Source organism: Periplaneta americana, chromosome 16 (assembly GCF_040183065.1).
Source record: "Periplaneta americana isolate PAMFEO1 chromosome 16, P.americana_PAMFEO1_priV1, whole genome shotgun sequence".
NCBI lineage: Eukaryota > Metazoa > Arthropoda > Insecta > Blattodea > Blattidae > Periplaneta > Periplaneta americana.
The window spans coordinates 135,856,878-135,877,257 of record NC_091132.1 but is presented as its reverse complement, the minus strand read 5'-3'; the positions used below and the strand labels follow the sequence as shown (position 1 = coordinate 135,877,257).

Genomic DNA, 20,380 nt, shown 5'->3' with positions numbered 1-20,380 from the left:
GGTTAAGTTTTTGTGTGTGTGTGTGCGTGCGTGCGTGTGTGTGTGTGTGTTTTTTTTTTTTTTTTTATTTCATCATACAACATGTTCCATTACACAGCGTAATACTACATGCCTTGGTTTTCTTATTAGGTTTTTATAAATATTTTTCTTATTTATATACTATGCAGTAATAATAGTTAGAGAGGGGGAGAGGGGGAGAGGGGGAGGGGGGAGGGGGGGAGGGGGGAGGGGGGAGAGGGAGAGAGGGAGAGGGAGAGGGAGAGAGAGAGAGAGATTTTTTTTTTGTGTGTGTGTGTTTTTTGTGTGTGTGTGTGTGTGTGTTTTTTTTGTGTGTGTGTGTTTTTTTTGTGTGTGTGTGTGTGTTTTTTTGTGTGTGTGTGTGTGTGTACATTATATTTATATCGTTAGGGTAGGTTTTATACGTATCTGCTTCATTGATATATCGTGTTATTTTCGTTATTTTCATTTTTGTCTTTTTCGTGAATAGTGAATAGAAGTAAAAAAAGAATGAGATAAAGACATTACTACCGTACTGCTATTATTATTATTATTATTATTATTATTATTATTATTATTATTACTACTACTATTTTCTCTCTCTCGTTTCCATTATTGCCTGCTCTTCAGGAATATTTTGAATGCCAAATGTTTCTACAATGCAAAACAAAATAGGCCTAATAGTATGAGATCTCTTTTCATGGTGAGGTTATGACTGCACATGAACTAGAGACAGTAGATGCATTGCTTACCGGCGTGAAAATATATATTACCGGGGTATCAAAACAGTAATGATTATATCAACATCAAGATAAATCTTATCTCAAAATACAGGTAGTCAACAAAAATCAAAATCATTTTAAACCCAATATAATTATGGAATCTGCTTAGAAGGCAGGCACGTGAGGTCTCTCAATGCTAATTTAAAATAATTATGCCTACATTAGATTGAAGTTAGTTTAATATTATTTAAGTTAAAAAATTCGTTTCAGTAATAAAAAATAGGTTATATAGGCATATCTACCTACATATCACTTCATCGAATTGAGGTTATAAATATACGAATGTTACTACAGAAATACCTGAACTATAATATTATATATATATATATATATATATATATATATATATATATATATATATATATATATATATATAATGTATGGTACATATCTGTAGCATAGAATTTTAATGCAGTCAATAACTGTATTATTGGAGGCACTGGCAAACGTCTATTATTCGTTTTTGTCAACCAGTCATCGAAAATATAAGCAATCTCAATATGTTTCTTTATCAAATCGGAACCGTTTTTTTTTAATTCTATATCATTATAAAATTCCACGGGATTGTCTTTAGGCCTATCTCTAATTTGTACATTGTCCACTAATTGTGCCATCTCTTCCGCACGTTCTAATAATTCGATACCTTCCAAGACGTCCGCCATTTTTATACAAAAGTGCCACTTTCGGCTCAAAGTGTGGTCGGAACTACACTTTCATCCAAAGTGTTCCTTTGCACCAAAGTGTCGACTGTGCAACGGAAAAGTGATACTTTGCGTCTTCCAAAGGGCACTTTAATGAAAGTGTCTACTATGAATACCAGCCTAAGACACACCCTGGGAGTCACATTAAGGGATAGAATGAGAAGCGAAGACATATAGAAAGAACTTAAAACAACAAATATGGTCGAAGAAATTCATACTTATCAACAACAATGGTATATGCATGTGCAACGAATGCCCCCTGATATTTCCCATGGCAAGCAGGTTTTTATCAACCCCAAGCCAGACGAGATATTGGTCGGCCACAAACAAGATGGACTTCGCAATTTCATTAGTCTCGGAATGGGATTTACCCATCCTTGATAGAAAGAAGGAGTGACACAGAAGACACCGAGGACGAAAACAGTGTGGTGTGACAATGACAACTGCGATGAGACCGATGGGAGTGACAAAGAGCCCCTAGCTGTCCGTCTGGAGTAATCACGGTCAGGTATGTTTATTTTATATTATCATTTATCTCATTAACATGTTAATATGATATCTTACAAACTACATGACTCAATACATTATTAGACAGTCTGTCATACAACGCAATGGGGAACTGATTTCTCTCTTCCTCTCGCTCCAGTATCTCAGTCTCTCTCTCTCTCATGAGACGTCTCTCTATAGTAGGAGACAGTGATTATACAAGTCGCAGTGATCTGCCATTGGCTGCTGTCATAAGCAGATCTGCTGCGGGTAATAGCACATACACTTGAGAGAAAGGAGTAGGACAAAGGGAAAGGGGGAGGGGAGTCGGAGCAGGAATAGAAGGAAGCAAAAAAGAGATGGAGGGATTAGGGGAGAGGGAATGACAGAGCAAGAGAAAAGGGGAGAGAAAGAAAAGAGAGGGAGAATGGCGGATGACAGAGGAGGATAGGGGAGAAAGTGATGGTGAAGGAGGGGTGAGAGAGAAAGAGGATAAGTATAATAATAGATTACAGAAGTAAACATCTGAAAAAATACTAACTATTTAAAGATATATAATGTACATAATTCCCCAGGTGCCATTCAAAATTATGATGTTATGAATATCACATCTAAAATATACTTATTGGCGACTTTAACGTACGTGATTTCGACTGGGAATACTATGATATTGTGAATTTTTATTAGTAACAACAATGTAATTTATTCGCCACAATAATTCCTTTCTACAATCCACCTTAAACGCTCTCGTCAACAATTGGATCTTCACTCAACACAGTATTCGTTATAGCACTCCACCGACGACAATGACAACTTACTTGGACTATTACGCACAACAATGAACTGTTAATCTTAACTAATATTTACACAGTACTATTTACAAATCAGAACTACCAGTTGTCAGTTCACAGTTCTTCTATCTCAGTCACTCGAGTTCACAGTATCTCGAACCACAGACCTTCAGAGACAGTTCACTGTACTCGAACTCGGGTCCCTCCAACTGCGATCCACTGCACTCGAACTCAGGTCCCTCCAACTACGGTCCACTGCACTCGAACTCAGGCCTTCGGATGCTGACGCAGATGCGGACGCACACTCGAGTTGAACTCCGGCACATAAGTCTGGCTTGCTTGCTCTGGCTTACTCACTGACTGAATAACTGAAAACTCTGCTCTAGTTCGCTGGCGCTTCTTCTTTTATAGCAAAATCATAGTTGCGAGAAATTTCTACAGGTGTGTAGAGAATTATCTCGATATCTCCACTTCGACGGACTTCTGGAATAGACAGGAAGGTCGTTCCACATTCACTGCGTTAAGTAGCAGCTGCGCGCGCAGCCTCCCCTCGCGTGTAGGCCCCTTTCCCCTTTCCCCGTGAAGCCCGCGCGATATGCTCTCTCGCGGGACGCTGGTCGTGAGTTCGAATCTCACGTCGCTGTCACAATATAAATAATGTAGGACACACAGTTAAAGATTATAATCTTTCAAATTAAGTAGAGTTATTGTATAACACAGATGACACACCAACATCCCTACATTACAATGGTACAACTTCTATGCAGTCTTTGTACCTTCAAGCATAGATCTCCTATATGTTTTTCTCCCTTCACGTAAGCTTATTGGTCTAAAGTAAATTCTTTCCTGCTGCAACTCTCACTTCACATAACCCACAGAAAAGTATATTCCCATTCATGAAGAAAATTTTACATCATAATGTGAAACACAATTCTTTAATTTATGTGCCGTGCTTTGCTTTGGGCATGATTTCACTACACACCATAATTCTTTATACTGTGTACAGAAATCTGTACCTGACACTTGGAAGATATTCACGAATATAACGTTCCCATCTATAATGCAATGCAGCTATCTGCTAATTGTGAAGTGTAAAAGTTTGTTAGGACTGGTTTGGGCAACTTCATTGTCAGTCCATACTAAGCATAGAAGAGGAGGAAGGTAGTCTTTTTTCTTGAAACCAAAGTAAAGGCTACAAGCTAAGTTATTAACTTACTAAGAGAAAAAAAGGCCCCTTTACTCTTGACAACTTAAAAAGCAAAACAGTACAAAGTCAGGACAGCCGGTTCCTGAGATAGAACTCTAGACCTCCCAAACACAACTACATCACTGTTCTTATCCTTACGGTATGTTACAATGTGTTTACATTTTGTTCAACAAATTTTGTATAGACCCGGTTTCTTCAACCTTTGTTAAAATGCACCTAACATAGCGTTAATTAACTGTAAGTTAAAAGTATGAATTGCTGTTAAAAATTTTGCGTTTCTTCAACTTTACATTTCACATTTTAACATTCTGTTTGTACCTGCATAGAATTGGAATATATCAGTCCCCTAACTGTCCATTGTGCAACTCAAACCAAGAAATGGATTCGGAACACCTCAAAATCTGTGCTTCAGTGGCTGGCCATGATAATATCTTTGAAAAATATTGGAGTGCAAGAGGTCAAATGACTTTATTGTCAAACGCCTGGCATTAGAAAACAACAACATTCTGTTTGTTAACTCTCTGTTAGGATCAGAGATTCTAGAGTTTAACCATAACCTATAACCAAGTATAGGCTCACTTCTGTTTTCTGAACTCTGACAATTGTGATTCTCGCTTGTTTCCGTTGTTTGATTCAGAGAGGATAGAAGTCTATTCTCTCAGGTTTGATTTCTGCTTCTTTCCTCGTCTGTATCACAATAGCGTGGAGTGGCGTATTGGTATTGCTGTTATGAAATGGAAAACACTGGAACAAAAAGAAATCGTGGGACTAATTTCTCTTCGTTCGAAAGAAACCTTCTGCTGGAAATTATTTCGCAGTATAAACCAATTAATGAGAATAAACAAACAAACGGATCTAAGTTGAAAGCGAAAAGTGAGGATTGGCAGAAAATAGCCTATATCTTTGTATGAACTTCCGGTCTGTCAAATCACAGAAATCAACCCCTCTGTTTATGTATTCATGGATATCATTTTCTAAATAATCCAGATATGTAAGTTCAGCATCTAACGCACCAGCCGTATTAGATACTTCTATGCTAACAGGAGTTAAATGATTTAACTGCATGAAATTGGGCAGTTAAATTAACATAGGTTTTAACAGCCTGTTAGTACTAACAGTAGTTGAAGAAATGCTTCAACTGTTAAGTTTACAGTTAAAATGGAATAACACACTGTTATAATTTAACAAAGGTTGAAGAAACCAGGCCATACAGTTTTAATTTTGATCTGCCTTTCAGAGATATTTATGTGTGTGCATGCTCGCATGCGTGAGTGCATGTGTATGTGCGCGTGGAATGAATAATGACAGTATAACCATTCTACTCAGACTGAGAAAAACACACTTGATCAATTCAGTTCATAGGCTAAGATAGCTGATAGCATTCCTACCATTACATATGCTGCCCTATGACTAGCAGCCAACTGGCAGGTTAAAATTACCTGTCAAAAAGGACGGCTTTTAATAATGTCAATTTAGATGAAATCTAGTTACCAATATATGGAAAAGGGAATAATATTTGTATCTTGAAGTGGAATATGTACAGAATTTCCTTAAAAAATAGATACCGGTACATATAAAGAACTTAAAAACAGTGAATTAGAAAAAGAACACAATATACTTACGAAGTATTTCCAGTTTCTGTTTCAGACTGATTTCTCCAAGTCTTAAAAATATCAACTGGGTTTGTTTCAAAGGACACTCTCTTATCATCCAATACCTGTAAAACACAAATACCTTTGTTACAATTGAAATAACTTAGAATGGAACACCAGGAGTCAGTATTCAACATGCTATTACTACATTACGAGAAAAAAAGAAACGAAAATGAAAATGAACATATACACATCCTATCCTGTACCTTTTCTTCTTACTTGTTCTCATTTCGTTATGAATAAAAAACATCTAGTGTAAAGATCTCACGAAAATAAGTGAGACAAAAGAATTCTACATTTTACTACACTATACCTCTGACTGAGGTTCTGGCTCATATGTACAGCCCACTGAACAACAAGAATTTTGCTCAGACTTTAAAGAATGTGTTCCTTATGATGTGGTGTGTGCTGAATCCGAAAATGTATCTCTTTTCTTCGTATCATAAAGTTTTTTAGATATACTATGTTTTCACTTTTCGATAAGTGCTCCCCCAGGAAACATCTGGCACGGGTTGGTGGTTGTAAACCAAAATAAAAGGTAATGCATTTTATGAGTTTATGACTTATTTCCGATTTCTTATGGTTGTTGGCATGTTCTTTTGTACTTTTAATAAATAAACAGATATTGGTCCCTTCTATTCAGTAAATTTCATAACAGTTCAAAGTGAGGTCTACGCAGTGAACAAATGAGGGTGTGGTTTTCAGTATTTAAAAGGAAAGTTTACCATTTTGAGTGAAGGAAAATTAAAAGAGGGCATTTTCATCAGTCCACAAATTCACAAAGTTGTGGCTGACTCTTTGTTTGAGGAAAAACTCTGCAAGAAAAAATGGCATGGCGCGCTTTCAAAGATGTTTGTTCAAATTTTCTTGTAAATTCTAGGGCAGACAACTACATAGAATTTGTTGTGGAAACAATGTCAAGTGCATATGAGAAAATGGGGTGTATATGTCTCTCAAAATACACTTTTACATTCTCATTTGGATTTATTTTCTCCTAATCTTGGAGCAGTAAGCGACGAGCATGGGGGAAGATTTCATCAAGAAATATCTGAAATGGAAAGGTGATATAAAGGAAGATCATCATCCAGAATGCTTGCAGACTATTGTTGTTCCTTATAAAAGACAGTTCTGGGTGTAGTTATACACAGAAGTCACCCAGAAGATTATTTTAATTGTAAGTTTAAATTCCGGGATCTTTCTCATTATAGGCATGAAATATTTTTATTGTTGTTGTGTTTTAAACTATGTAACATCATTTTTTTATCCAGTACACATTTTTCAAATATTATGAGGCATTCTGAATCCCTAGTGTTTCGTAATTTTACCAGTAGCAGTGAAAAATTTAAAAGAAAGAAGTTTTTTCATAAAAAAATTCAATTCACTTTCCCCAGGAAATGGTACGTGATGGGGCAATTTGGATTTTAAATTCAGAACTGGATCTAGCAATAGAACAATTACAGAACAAAAAATCTCCAGGACCTGACAAGATCCACCCAGAGTTTATTAAACACCTTGGCAGGAAAGGAAAAGAAATCCTACTTAAACTGTAGAACACATGTTGGAAAATGACTGTACCATCCGACTGGAAAAAAGCCATTATCATCCCGATTTTAAAGAAAAATAAACCTTCAAACAATATTAATAGCTTCAGACCAATATCTTTAACCAGCGTTATTGCAAAAGTGATGGAAAGAATGGTAACATCTAGACTTAACTAGTTCCTAGAATACTACAACCTACTTAATAGTTCACAGACTGGCTTCAGACAGAATCATAGTACAAGTGAAAATGTACTTCTACTAAGCCAAGACATCAAGGAAGCTTTCAATAGACAAGAGGACACCTTAGCAGTATTCATTGATTTTCAGTCAGCATATGAATCAGTCTGGAGAAATAAATTAATTGAGAAGTTGCAATCAATAGGTGTGAAAAGTAACATGCTGAAATGGATAACCCAGTTTATTTCACAAAGATTTTGTGCTACAAAATATAATACATACATTTCCAAATATAAACAAACACACCGAGGACTTCCACAAGGTGCACAACGCTCTTTAATATTTATATAAACGACCTTCCATCAATAATACAAACTCCAGAAACCAAAATTGCTTTATTTGCTGACGAAGTAGTCATTTGGACTCCAGGCTCTCCAAAAAAACCTAAATTAATTAAAGATAGAATAGAAACAGCCCTAAACAAAGTACATGAATGGAGCTCCAAAAACCTCATGACTATTAATGTAGAAAAAACAACTTATGAATTATTTACACTAAAATATAAACCAGTGAATATTAACATAAATTATAATGATAAACCAGTCAAAGCAGTTGATGATGCCAAATACTTGGGCATCACTTTCGATAGAAAACTTAGTTGGAAAAAACATATAACAAACATCTCAGAAAAGGTTGAAAAGAAACTGCAAATCCTGAAAAGGTTAGCTGGTGCTAAATGGGGCTGCTCAAGGAGAGTCCTTAATACAACATACAAAATGTATATTAAACCAAACCTCTTGTACTGTTCTGAAGCTTTAATAACAGCAGCAAATGCTAACATCAATAAACTTGAACAAATACAAAATCAGGCTCTTCGCCTAATCACTGGAGCAGTTAAAACCACACCTGTTGATGCCATGCTTGCCTTAACACGGATCCCATCAATAACATCAAAAATAGAAGAACAAGCACTGCTCCAACATGAGAAAATGTTACGACTGCCAAACTCTAAATGGACAGAAAAGAACCTCCCTTCTTCAATCCTTAAAACTCATAGTAGTTTCCTAGAAAAGGTAACACAGATTAAATCCAAATTGAACATTCCTAACACCAGAGAAAATTTACTTATAAGAGAAAATCCATTGGAATTATTGCAACCTACATTCAGTTTTGAATTAACAGAGGAAATAAGTAAATCAGACACACCAAAAGAAATACAAAAACTTCTAGCACTGGAAACGATCAATACTAGATACCCTACAGAAGAATGGCTACACATATATACTTATGGATCAACCACAGAAAACCTTACTGGAGCTGGAGTTACATGTACACATTTTTCCTTTTATCATTCTGTTGGCAGAGACACAACAAATTATGATGGTGAAATAGAGGCTATACACATTGCTCTCCGCCAATTATTAAATCTTCCCTTAAATAAATATAACAAGACAGTAATTCTTTCAGATTCTAAAGCTGCAATTCTGGGAATATGTTCAAATGCTACAAAGAAGTCAACAAATATAAGAGAATGCTACAAAATGTTAACACAACTCCAAAAAGTTAATAAGATTGTCCATCTTCAATGGATTCCAGCACACCGTGGAGTCATGGGGAATGAAACCGCAGACACACTTGCCAAGAAAGGCACAACAATAAAACAAAAGTATAAATTTAATTTCTCATATTCCTCAATAAAACGCTTGATCACTACAAAATTTTCTCATTCATACCTACAAGAAATAGAATCAAATGCTAAAGACAAAAAATGGATTACACTACTTTCCAACCCAGATATAGTCCCCCAGTGACCAAGGAAAACAGCAGTTGCAGCCTTCAGACTATTGACAAATCATGACTGTCTAGCAAGTCATCTCTACAGAATAGGTATCTCAGCTTCACCCATATGTGTCCTGTGTAACGATCCAGCAGAAATGAATGAAGACCACTTGCAGACCTGTGAAGCATTAAGATCAGAAGAAACTACAGTTCAAAAGTATTGGAAAGCACGACTGCTAATGGCTTCATTGCCAAATGCAAGGCACTAGACAACAACAACAACAAATTCAGATTTAGGGCACACATATTAGTAATATTCACCTATTTTTATTTCGGAGCAAAATAAAAAGTAAGAATTTGTTGTTCAGTGATTAATTATCAGGCACTACATCTTACTTGATGATATGTGTTAGAGAAAGAACAATAAATTGTTTGCATACATCTGAAGTCTGATTAGTGTGATATGTAGCTAGTTGGGCGATGTATGCAATGGAGGGGGAAAGGAACTCGCCACCCTACCCTATTATCTCCTGACTTAGTTGCCTCATGAGTGATGCCTTATTGGTGTTACTTGTGAAGTTCAAACTTGTCTTCGAACAGCTGACTAAACAACCCAATGCCAAAGGCAAATGATACTGAGTCAAGAGTTCCAGTTTTATGAAGAAAATATTCTTGCTATCTTATTTATGTATTTTCGACATAACTTTTCATGTTCAGTCATTCATAGACTGTATGAAATTTACCGAGATTTCCTACTTAAAATTACATTTCTAGCATTTTATTATCACCATTATACACAATTTTTGCTGACAGGAAACCGTTCAATATTTTTTGATTCCCTACCCCACAGGATCTTTCAAACTCGTCTGTTTTGTTTCATCAGGCTACAATTTTTTTTAAATCAGTATTATACAGATACATGACGTTTTCACCATTCTTTAATAAGTAAATAATTAAAATATGCTATTTCTGGGAATGTTAAACATGGCATGTTCAGTTCAGAGCACCTTTCAAGTTCCATTCCACTCCAGGAGGGTTTTCTGTTTTTGAAAGGTGCATTTATGTGCTTTTGCAAATAGTCAAACAGCGTTTGTCTTCATTACTTGAAGGCCACTCTCAGAAAGTATCTTAGTTCAATACAAGATCTGGCCGTAATCAGTTGTTATTTGTTGTTTAGTAACTGTCCGAAGACAGGTCTGAACCTCACAAGTGATACCAAGAAGGCACCACATATGAGGCAACTAGATCAGAAGATACTGGGGTAGGGTGGCCAGTTCCTTTTCCCCTCCATTGCATATATCGCCGACTAGCTACATTACACTAGTCAGACTTCAGATGCTGACACATATCGTCAAGTGAGAAGTATTGCCTGATAATAAATAGATGTACATATCAGCCAGAATCTCAATCAGAGGAAAAGTCGTTATTTTTTGTTTCGAATTTCAGCAAGTCTTAGTTGGCCTGGGTAGCATAGTCGGTATAGTGCTAGTCTTCTGTGCTCGAGGTTGCTGGTTCGATCCCAGCTCAGGTCGATGGCATTTAAGTGTGGTTAAATGTGACAAGCTCATGTCATTAGATTTACTGGCATGTAAAAGAACTCTTGCGGGACAAAATTCCAGCACATAGACTATGCTGATATAACCTTGGCAGTTGCGGGCATCGTTAAATAAACCATAATTTTTTTCAGTAAGTCTTCAATGGGTGCGTGAAAATGTCTCAACTGTCAGTATATCTCCAAATCACCAGAAAAATATATATCTCCAAATCAGCAGGAAAATATTCAATTTCTTGCTTAATAAAATAGAGAGAAGATAAAATCTGCAATGAATTTTAATGAACCCATTACTACTGAACAGATGGGAAATCACAATCACATTATTATGGCATTTTTCTCAATGCCTTCTCAACATATGGTACCTACATTATCGAGGTCCCACATTGATTTTGTTTGAAAAACTGCTCCTATCACTTCTTCAATAGACATTTTAAAATTTATTTTTCCAATATTGCTTGGCACTAGAAACCACGCGAGTTTATCCAACTGACTGGAATACTTGATGGAGAAAGAAATGCAGGGAGCTATGAATCACGACTAGTATATACAGAAACAAAAAATGGCCTGTACCTCTTGAAGCTCCTTACAGAGCACGATTCACACCACAATAATTTAACAATTTTCAACTCAGTATTATTTGAATAGTATTACAGGAAGCTATTTCATAAGTAATGTAAAAAGCACTAAATTAATCTGAAAATAAGATCAAATTAATGCCTAAGTATCATTATTGAAGAATAATGTTACAATATGACAATTCATCACAAGCATTCTGAAAACTCTGTGCTAGAGTGTTTGCTCGCAGACTACAAAGTTCAGGGTTTGGATACTGTTGGGGAAAGTTTTTTTTAATTAATTATCCAGGTTGATTTCATTTACCACCATTTTATTTTACTGCAAGATTTATAAGTATTTATCTACTATTAAGATCAGATCAATTTTCACCACATCTTTTCAAATGCCTTTCGAGTTACAACAACAATCAAATCAAAATTAATTTCAATAACTGTCCAAATGATCTCGTGTACTACTCCTTTGGGATACTGAGTATGCACAATGCATTGAATCTGGAACTTAGAAAATTCAGGCAGACCATTCTTTTTTCTGAAACTATACATTCAATCAAGTATGTACTTTATTACTTTTATGAAATGATATCATCCACTGTTGTCTGAATTACATATCATGTTCTGTATGTAAATTTCCTTTGTCTGTTTTGTCATTCATTCCAACTTCTCCAAGGTCTTCCTTGGGATTGTACTGAATAAACACTTTGGAATTCTTTCATTGGGCATATTTTGTATAGTCTACCAGTAAGTTTCATCTGTTTATTTCTTACCATGTATTTTGTGCTGAATTGAATCTACATGTATATAGTTTCTGCCTTATATCTTTATCTCTAATGTGTTCCAAAATGATCTTTTTAGTGATCTTAATTATCTCATGCAAACAGCTAGTATTCTATTTTCATTACTTGGGTTATAACTATCAGATTCGTTTCCATGAAAGAACAGAGGGAGTGCACTAGTTACACAATATATTACATTAGCTCCATTTCAGTTTTCCTATAATCAAAATACTCTTTCTTGAATGTAAGGTTAGATAGTTTCACTTACCTTCTGTATTAGTGGTCCAACTATGTCTCTCAAACAGTTCTGACTCGACATCTGACGTGAATAATTTACAACCATCTTCAGGACAAGAGGATTTCCTGTCACTGCATCCGAAGGTTTAGCAAACTTGCACCTAAAAAGAAACAGATTTAAATTAAATAACTTCCTTGGACCTTCGATATTAAAATTACAGACGAAATCCCATTTAAAGAGTTTTATTTACAACAACAGGGATTTTCTGTGATTTATCCAAAGCATTTGACTGTATAAATTATAAAATGCTGCTAGACAAATTAGATTATTATGGAATTAAAGGCGTTGCACACCAATGGTTTCATTCATATCTCACAGATAGGGAACAGAAAGTCGAAATCAATACAAACTGCTGAGCCATTTATACCCGAACCTAGACTTTCTGAAGTCGAAATTGCGATAGAAAATCTGGAAAAGTACAAGTCTCCAGTTATTGATCAAATTCCAGCAAAATTAATACAAAAGGGTGGAAGCGCATTATCTAGCAAACTATATAAGCTTGTACTTGCTATTTGGGAAAAGAAAATTGTACCAGAACAATGGAAGAGCCCATAATTGTACCTATTTTTAACAAGGGGGACAAGACTAACTGTAGTAACTTTCAAGGAATATCACTTTTGTAGACGTCGTACAAAATTTTGTCCAATATTCTTTTGAGAAGATTAACTCTGTATCTAGATGAAATTATTGGGGATCATCAGTGTGGTTTTTGGCGTAACAGATCGACTATTGATCAGATTTTTTGTATTAGACAGATATTGGAGAAAAAATGGGAATATGAGGGTACAGTACATCAGTTATTCATAGATTTCAAAAAGGCATATGACTCGGTTAAGAAAGAAGTTTTATATAATATTCTTATAGAAGTTGGTACTCCAAAGAAACTAGTTTAATTAAAATCTGTCTCAGTGAAACGTACAGCAGAGTCCGTATAGGCCAGTTTCTGTCGGATGCTTTTCCAATTCACTGCGGGCTAAAGCAAGGAGATGCATTGGCTAAAGCAAAGAGATGCACTAGAGATGCATTGGCTAAAGCAAAGAGATGCACTATCACCTTTACTTTTTAACTTCACTCTAGAATATGGCATTAGGAAAGTCCAGGATAACAGAGAGGGTTTGGAATTGAACAGGTTACATCAGCTTCTTGTCTATGCGGATGATGTGAATATGTCAGGCGAAAATCCACAAACGATTAGGGAAAACATGGAAATTTTATTTGAAGCAAGTAAAGAGATAGGTTTGGAAGTAAATCCCGAAAAGACATAGTATATGATTATGTCTCGTGACCAGAATATTGTACGAAATGGAATTATACAAATCGGAGATTTATCCTTCAAAGAGGTGGAAAAATTCAAATATCTTGGAGCAACAGTAACAAATATAAATGACACTCAGGAGGAAATTGAACGCAGAATAAATATGGGAAATGTCTGTTATTATTCGGTTGAGAAACTTGTCATCTAGTCTGCTGTCAAAAAATCTGAAAGTTAGAATTTATAAAACAGTTATACTACCGCGATTGTTCTGTATGGTTGTGAAACTTGGACTCTCACTTTGAGAGAGGAATAAAGATTAAGGGTGTTTGAAAATAAGGTTCTTAAGAAAATATTTGGGACTAAGAGGGATAAAGTTACAGGAAAATAGATAAAGTTATACAACGCAGAACTACACACATTGTATTCTTCATCTGATATAATTAGGAACATTAAATCCAGACGTTTAAGATGGACAGGGCATGTAGCACATATGGGCGAATCCAGAAATGCATATAGAGTGTTAGTTGGGAGGCCGGAGGGAAAAAGACTTTTGGGGAAGTCGAGACATAGATGGGAGGATAATGCTAAAATGGATTTGAGGGAGGTGAAATATAATGATAGAATGAACCTCCGGGTTCCTTAAAAGTCATAAATAAGTAAATAAATAAGAGATCAGATAAGCAATGTGGTACAGCAAGGAGCATAATGTGATACCTCTAATCACATATATAACAGATTTGTCATCCTCATGTTAAAAACGGTAACATGTGGAAGAGTACAACCACCAGGATCGCCATTGTCGATTGGTAATGACCACTAGATGGAAGTATAGTTGCTTCATGCATTTCAAATGAGAGTTTAACATGACTTCTTCTGCAGTTGCTAGATGGCAGCATAGTGAAATTGATGCCTTCAAAGCCCATAAGGTTGATTAATCTGTTATATGTGATCTGGGGTGATACAAAACAAACATTCAACTGACCTGATTTCTTCTTCCAGTGCAGTTTTGAACAGCTTCAGAAGCAGATATTCCTCACGTGGGTTGGATCCAAAATTGAACAGTGTTAAAATAACAGTCTGCAAAAATCTTGTGGTACGACTCAATGGAAGGCAGAAGATAAGTTTAGCTAAATAAGAGGGAGTTGTCTGCAGAGCATAGAACAAATGCTGATATCCATCCAATAACTTTCGGCCTTCTTTTGTGAGACTCTTCAGTCCCCTACCGTTGCTAGCTTCATCTTGATTTGTAGTTGTTAACTGATGCTGTTTTGTCAGTTCATTTAAATTTGTTCCATGCTTAACCACATCCTGAAAACATTAATTACAAAAGATGTATTTCCATGCAGTTAAAATCACAGCTTTCTGTGTGCACATCCGGTGGAACTGAGTTTAATTACAACATTGATGTAAATACAAGTTGCAGTTCGAAATTGAAAATTATTATTGTACTAAAAATTGATTACTAAACACTTAAATGGCTGCAAAGTTCATACAAATCTGCCCCGTATCTGAAATTCTGCTTGTTATATCTGCTGAAATGGAAATGGGCCTCATAGGATATGAAGTTCTGCAGAAATTGTGGTTCCTATTACTCATTTCCAATAGCGTTACATAAAAGACTCTCCATTCATTCAAATCATGAGGAAGTAACTCGTGTACTACTTGAATTTTAAATGGATGAAAGTGCAAGACCATGTGTAACATTCACCTCACACTTCTATCCGACATGTCCAGAGCCATGGAATGTCAATGAGCTGAACGTTGGAAACTATGCAATATAGTCAATCTCACCATCTCCACATTTTCAGGTGTCCACACAGTACAGTAGAACTTGGTTATAGCGACCTCGTTTTGTACGACACCTCGCCTATAACGTCAAATATTCTGTGGTCCCAACTAATTTTCCATAAGATATATGCTTTTCTACCTTGCTTAATACGACAAACATATATGCGTCTACCTCACATATAACGTCATTTTCAACCTCAGTTTGGAATACAATTTTCTAAGAATCACGATATTTTAAGATATATTTTGTTGAACTATGGCAAATTCTTTACCGTCACCTTTTATCATAGACCTATGGAATACAGGCAGATTCCCCACACCATTTAACCCCCCCCCCAAATTCATGTGGTATTAACGGTACCTGGTCAGTTTTGACAGGAAGTTTTCATTAAGTGCACGCATTTTAACGCAATATGGCCACTAAAAGAAGTGAGTGACACTTTAGAAGCCATTAGAATTGGGAACATGTTCCATGAAGCTAGGGGAGAGAGCAGTGAAATTGCAACTGAAATAATGAACATAGAATTTAATTTAGAAAATGTGTATTGGGCAAGTAAGAAACAACGGAGTAAAATGACTGATTACTTCACTCCTAAGTAAAGAAGTTTGGTGAGTAATGAACAAACTGTTGAAATACAGAATACTGTATTTATAATTGTACATGTATTTTATTATGTTCATGGTATGCTTAAAAGTGAATACACAAATCTAAAATAAGCATAATTATGTTTATTATTTTTCATTTTCCACCTCACTAGACTGATAATATGAATCTCGGTTACTACGACATTCGTTTATAACAACATAACTTTTAAGGCCCCTTGGATGTCGTTATAACCAAGTTCTACTGTATATGGATGGTCAGGTGTTTCTTACTCATAGTAGATGCGGAGCTCCTAAAGCCCTTAAACCGATTTTAAATGGTTGGCATGCTGGAATCTTACCATTTCTACCAATGTTGGAATGACACTTAAAATCCGTCAAAATAGCAGTCATTTTTCTTATATATATATATATAGCAAATGCGCAATATCTACATGACCAAACCTCCATGCCTACTCAAGACCTTGAATTGCTTCACAAAATAAGGAGTGAAATAGCACAATATGTATCAGATGTGAATGGCGCAAATTTCAAACTAATTAATTCTGCTGCACTCTGTACTTATTTTCCTTCCAACAAAATGGTTGCATATCCCTTACCTTATATTTGTAACACCAAACTTACTTAGCAATGGACTGGTATCCATTCTGAGGACATTTTTACTTAAAATAATAATAATAATAATAATAATAATAATAATAATAATAATAATAATAATAATAATAATAATAATGTGGCGAAGCTAAGGTGTATATACTGGGTAGACTGAAAAATTCTGTTTACCTTGTATCTTTTTATACAACAGATGTTTCTTGGCTTTTCTATCACTTTTTTTTTTTTGTGACACAGACCCCCACAAGAAAATGACCACTCATTTTCACTCCCCAAACACAATACAGGTATAACAATATAACTTATTTGTCTCAGAGCACCCTGTTAGCTAAGGATATTTCTTATATATATCATGAAAATTGTAATTTCCTATTTGGTCTTCCTCCATCCACTATTTTAATATGTTAATGTTAAGATCTCCTATCTTTGTAAACTCATTTTTTTTATATGACCAACTTGAAAACTGTTTCTTTTTAACTCTGCAAATATGACCTCAAGGTTCTCTCAGTATGACCATTTTACACTAAATTAGCACCGCAAAAAAAACCCCATGCACGCGCACACACATCTTTGATTAACGTAACACTCAACATTGCAGTGCATTCACAGAAACCAAAATAGTCGTTGTTTAGTCAACTGTTCGAAGACCAACAAGGCACCACTTATGAGGCAACTAGGCCAGGAGATAATGGGGTAGAGTGGCCAGTTCCTTTCCCCCTCCATTGCATACATATTACACTAGCTACATATTACACTAGTCAGACTTCAGATGCATACAAATAATTGTCCTTCCATTGACACATATGGAGATGTACTGTCTGATAAATAATAGATGTACATATCAGCCAGAACCTCAATCAGAGGATACCAAAATAGTGTGGTGTATTATATCGTGGTTGAGGCTAACCCCACATCCTGCTACTGAGTTGTAGCAAATCGATACCCCCTCACCCTTCCGAGTAGCGGTGCCTGTGAGTGAGGCTTTTGCTACAAGCCCTCTCGCAGTGGAATGGCTACCAACAATGAATTTAATATAATATGGAAGGATCAGAATGAAACCAAGTGTTACGATATATTGCTATTACGAACTTTTACAATTACTAGACATAATAACTGAAATTTTTTGGGTAGGCTAAGCTTCAAAAGCCTTCAATAATAATAATAATAATAATAATAATAATAATAATAATAATAATAATAATAATAATAATAATAATAATAATGTGACAGCTGCTTCGGGGTTCGAACGTGCGGGAGACAAGACGAGCTCAGCAGAGTACTGGGGGATGGCGCGCGGCATAGAGGAGAGGGGAACGATGGCACGCTGGGCTGTGGCAGAGAGGGGGAAGTAAAGCAACTGTGACTGAGGGGAGAAATCCAGAGAAGTTTCAGGAAGCGCCATCCTCTCGCCATCTGTAGATTGTTCGCGAAATCGTAATTTCTCGAAACTATGGTTTAGTGATAAATAGGAGACGCGAACAAGGAGCGAGTCAGTTGTGGTTGGTATTGGACAGAGAGTTCAGTTTTTGGACAGCAAGCCAGTCAGTCTAGTGCAGCAGTGAAGCCAGAGTTTGACTTGAGTGTGTGTCTGCAACTGTGCGAGCGTCCAGGCGAGTGCAGTGTATCTGGAGTCTGTGGTTCGACGTGCGGTGGACCACAGTTGGGGACCTGAGATCGAAGTTCAGTGGACTGTCTCTGGAAGTCTCAGGTTCGATATACTGTGAACTTGAGTGACTGAACTAGAAGAACTAGCCAAGGCAAACGAACTGTGAACTGAGAACTGACAGTTCTGTTTTGTAAATAGTGCTTTGTGAACATTAGTTAAGATTAGCAGTACATTGTTGTTCTCAATAATCCAAGTGAATTGTCACTGTCGTCTGTGGAGTGCAATAACGAATACTGTGTTGCTGTGTGGAGTGGAAATCCCATTGTTGACGGGAGTGTTTAAATTCAGTACAGAAAGTGATTATTATTGTTGACAATAAAAGTTACATTGTTGTGTTGAAATGAAAGTTACAATAATAATAATAATAATAATAATAATAATATGCCAATAAAACAATAACAAGGCAGTCTCATATAAATAACAAAACATAAAATTGTACATCTATTACTTGGACAGTTGACTAAACAACGTATAAAGATAGTACCAATATATAACTATAATCTGCACAAGGTATTCAATATGCTTACTTGCAATGCAATCCTATTCTGAACTAACAAACCAATCTTGACATCCATAGCATCCAACTGGTGGGACAGCTGCTGGTTATGGCGGATAGTTTGCACAACTTGTCCCTTAAGATTCTGAAAATATAATAGAAATACAATGAAGAGAAGTATACTATACATTAAGACCACGTAAATTGTTTCACTAACAGCCATGTTACCTGTAACTGAAGATCTCTCCTATAATCATCAGCATTGAAGTTAAGATGATGTACAAAATTCCTAACAACTTTGAAAGAGGGATGTGGTTGATGAAATAAGGAAAGAAAAGCCTTCCTTACCCTCTGTCCACGCCAATAAGCTTGAACTTTAATTAATTTATTTTCCTGTAACACAGCAAAGAAAAACAAGATTTTAGAACACTATCATATTGAAATCAGTTTTAACAGTTGTGTAAAACCAATAATTAATAAATACAAACTCGGCGACAGTAATGGACAAGGAGTTTACTTATTTTAACAGACATTTTCACCAAAATTTAAAATTTCAGATAACAAATTCATTGGGAATTCTAGTTTTTCATCAGAAACAACCTGATAGTAATTTTCACGCTCACTAGATGAGGGAATGAATTAGGAGAAATGTGACTTCAGGATTTCAGAGAGGGATATGATGTTATGTCATGAAGGATGAGGGAAAATATGATGTCGTGATCGTGACTGGAGGATAGATTATATTATGTTACAAAGGATGATGGAAGATGGTTGGGTTTATTACATGGAACAGAATGGGGATTTAACACGTGGAAATATGAGAAACACAATGGCAACTGATACATAGACTAACTAACCATCATTGTCCTCTAAAGTGCAGTCATGGAAGACCCTACGGTGCAATGACAGATGACGTGACATAACTGATAATTATTTTATACCAACAACCTAACATAAAAGCATTGAATGAATGTGGGATTTTTAGACGAAATGTACTTATATTATGAAGCATCCATGTCAGGTAATGGATTATTTCTAAAGAATTTCGCCTTATTATGTTTGAGCCCTAAATTACTAGCAATGGGCTCAGACATTATAACCTGCATTACGTATGTCACAGGATGTTTAACAACATGCAATTTTAACACAACACAGCATCGACACTGTATTTTAAAAAGCAAACACTAATGAACTGTCTTAGAAAGCATGATGAAAAAGATATTCAGATAGTCAATATAATATAATAACATAATATTGTTTTATTTGAGGTTCAGTCTAATTGACATATCGCAAGTTTAAAATCACTGACATTTACATATGTAAATGATCATTGTGTATTATGAAAGTTAAAGCAAATGTTTTCGCCCTTCGGGCATCATCAGGCAATTTGCATACAATATCTTGTACATTTTTAAGTCTTTGTTGTGGAATATGTACAAACTGATTAAACACAACCTTTATATAATAATACAATGAAACAACTATTTATGATTGACTTACGATGAATAACAATCTAAAATATAAAATACAGGTATAAAATTTAATATGTAATAAAATTGTGGCTGAACTGTTGGTCTTATGTTTAAATTATAACATTATAAAATTGCAAACATGATAAAAACCATTTGATTCCTCTTTAAACTTCA

The 20,380-nt window shown here is 35.6% G+C and overlaps 1 protein-coding gene and 1 long non-coding RNA gene across 4 annotated transcripts in view; one reads left to right on the top strand and one right to left on the bottom strand.

Moving 5' to 3' along the window:
- LOC138691246 (ras GTPase-activating-like protein IQGAP1) overlaps positions 1-20,380 on the bottom strand; it is a 207,117-nt gene that overhangs the window by 70,017 nt on the left and 116,720 nt on the right. For all 3 annotated transcript variants that reach the window (XM_069813067.1, XM_069813068.1, XM_069813069.1), the window contains 5 exons: positions 18,963-19,127; positions 18,766-18,879; positions 14,552-14,877; positions 12,285-12,414; positions 5,587-5,681 (listed from right to left, as the gene is read on the bottom strand). In XM_069813067.1, coding sequence (XP_069669168.1) covers positions 5,587-5,681; positions 12,285-12,414; positions 14,552-14,877; positions 18,766-18,879; positions 18,963-19,127 — 830 coding nt within the window. The remainder of the gene's footprint in view (positions 1-5,586; positions 5,682-12,284; positions 12,415-14,551; positions 14,878-18,765; positions 18,880-18,962; positions 19,128-20,380) is intronic.
- LOC138691253 (uncharacterized) overlaps positions 326-20,380 on the top strand; it is a 56,397-nt gene continuing 36,342 nt past the window's right edge. Inside the window, exons 1-2 of the long non-coding RNA XR_011329780.1 lie at positions 326-409; positions 1,763-1,988. This is a non-coding gene — a long non-coding RNA (uncharacterized lncRNA). The remainder of the gene's footprint in view (positions 410-1,762; positions 1,989-20,380) is intronic.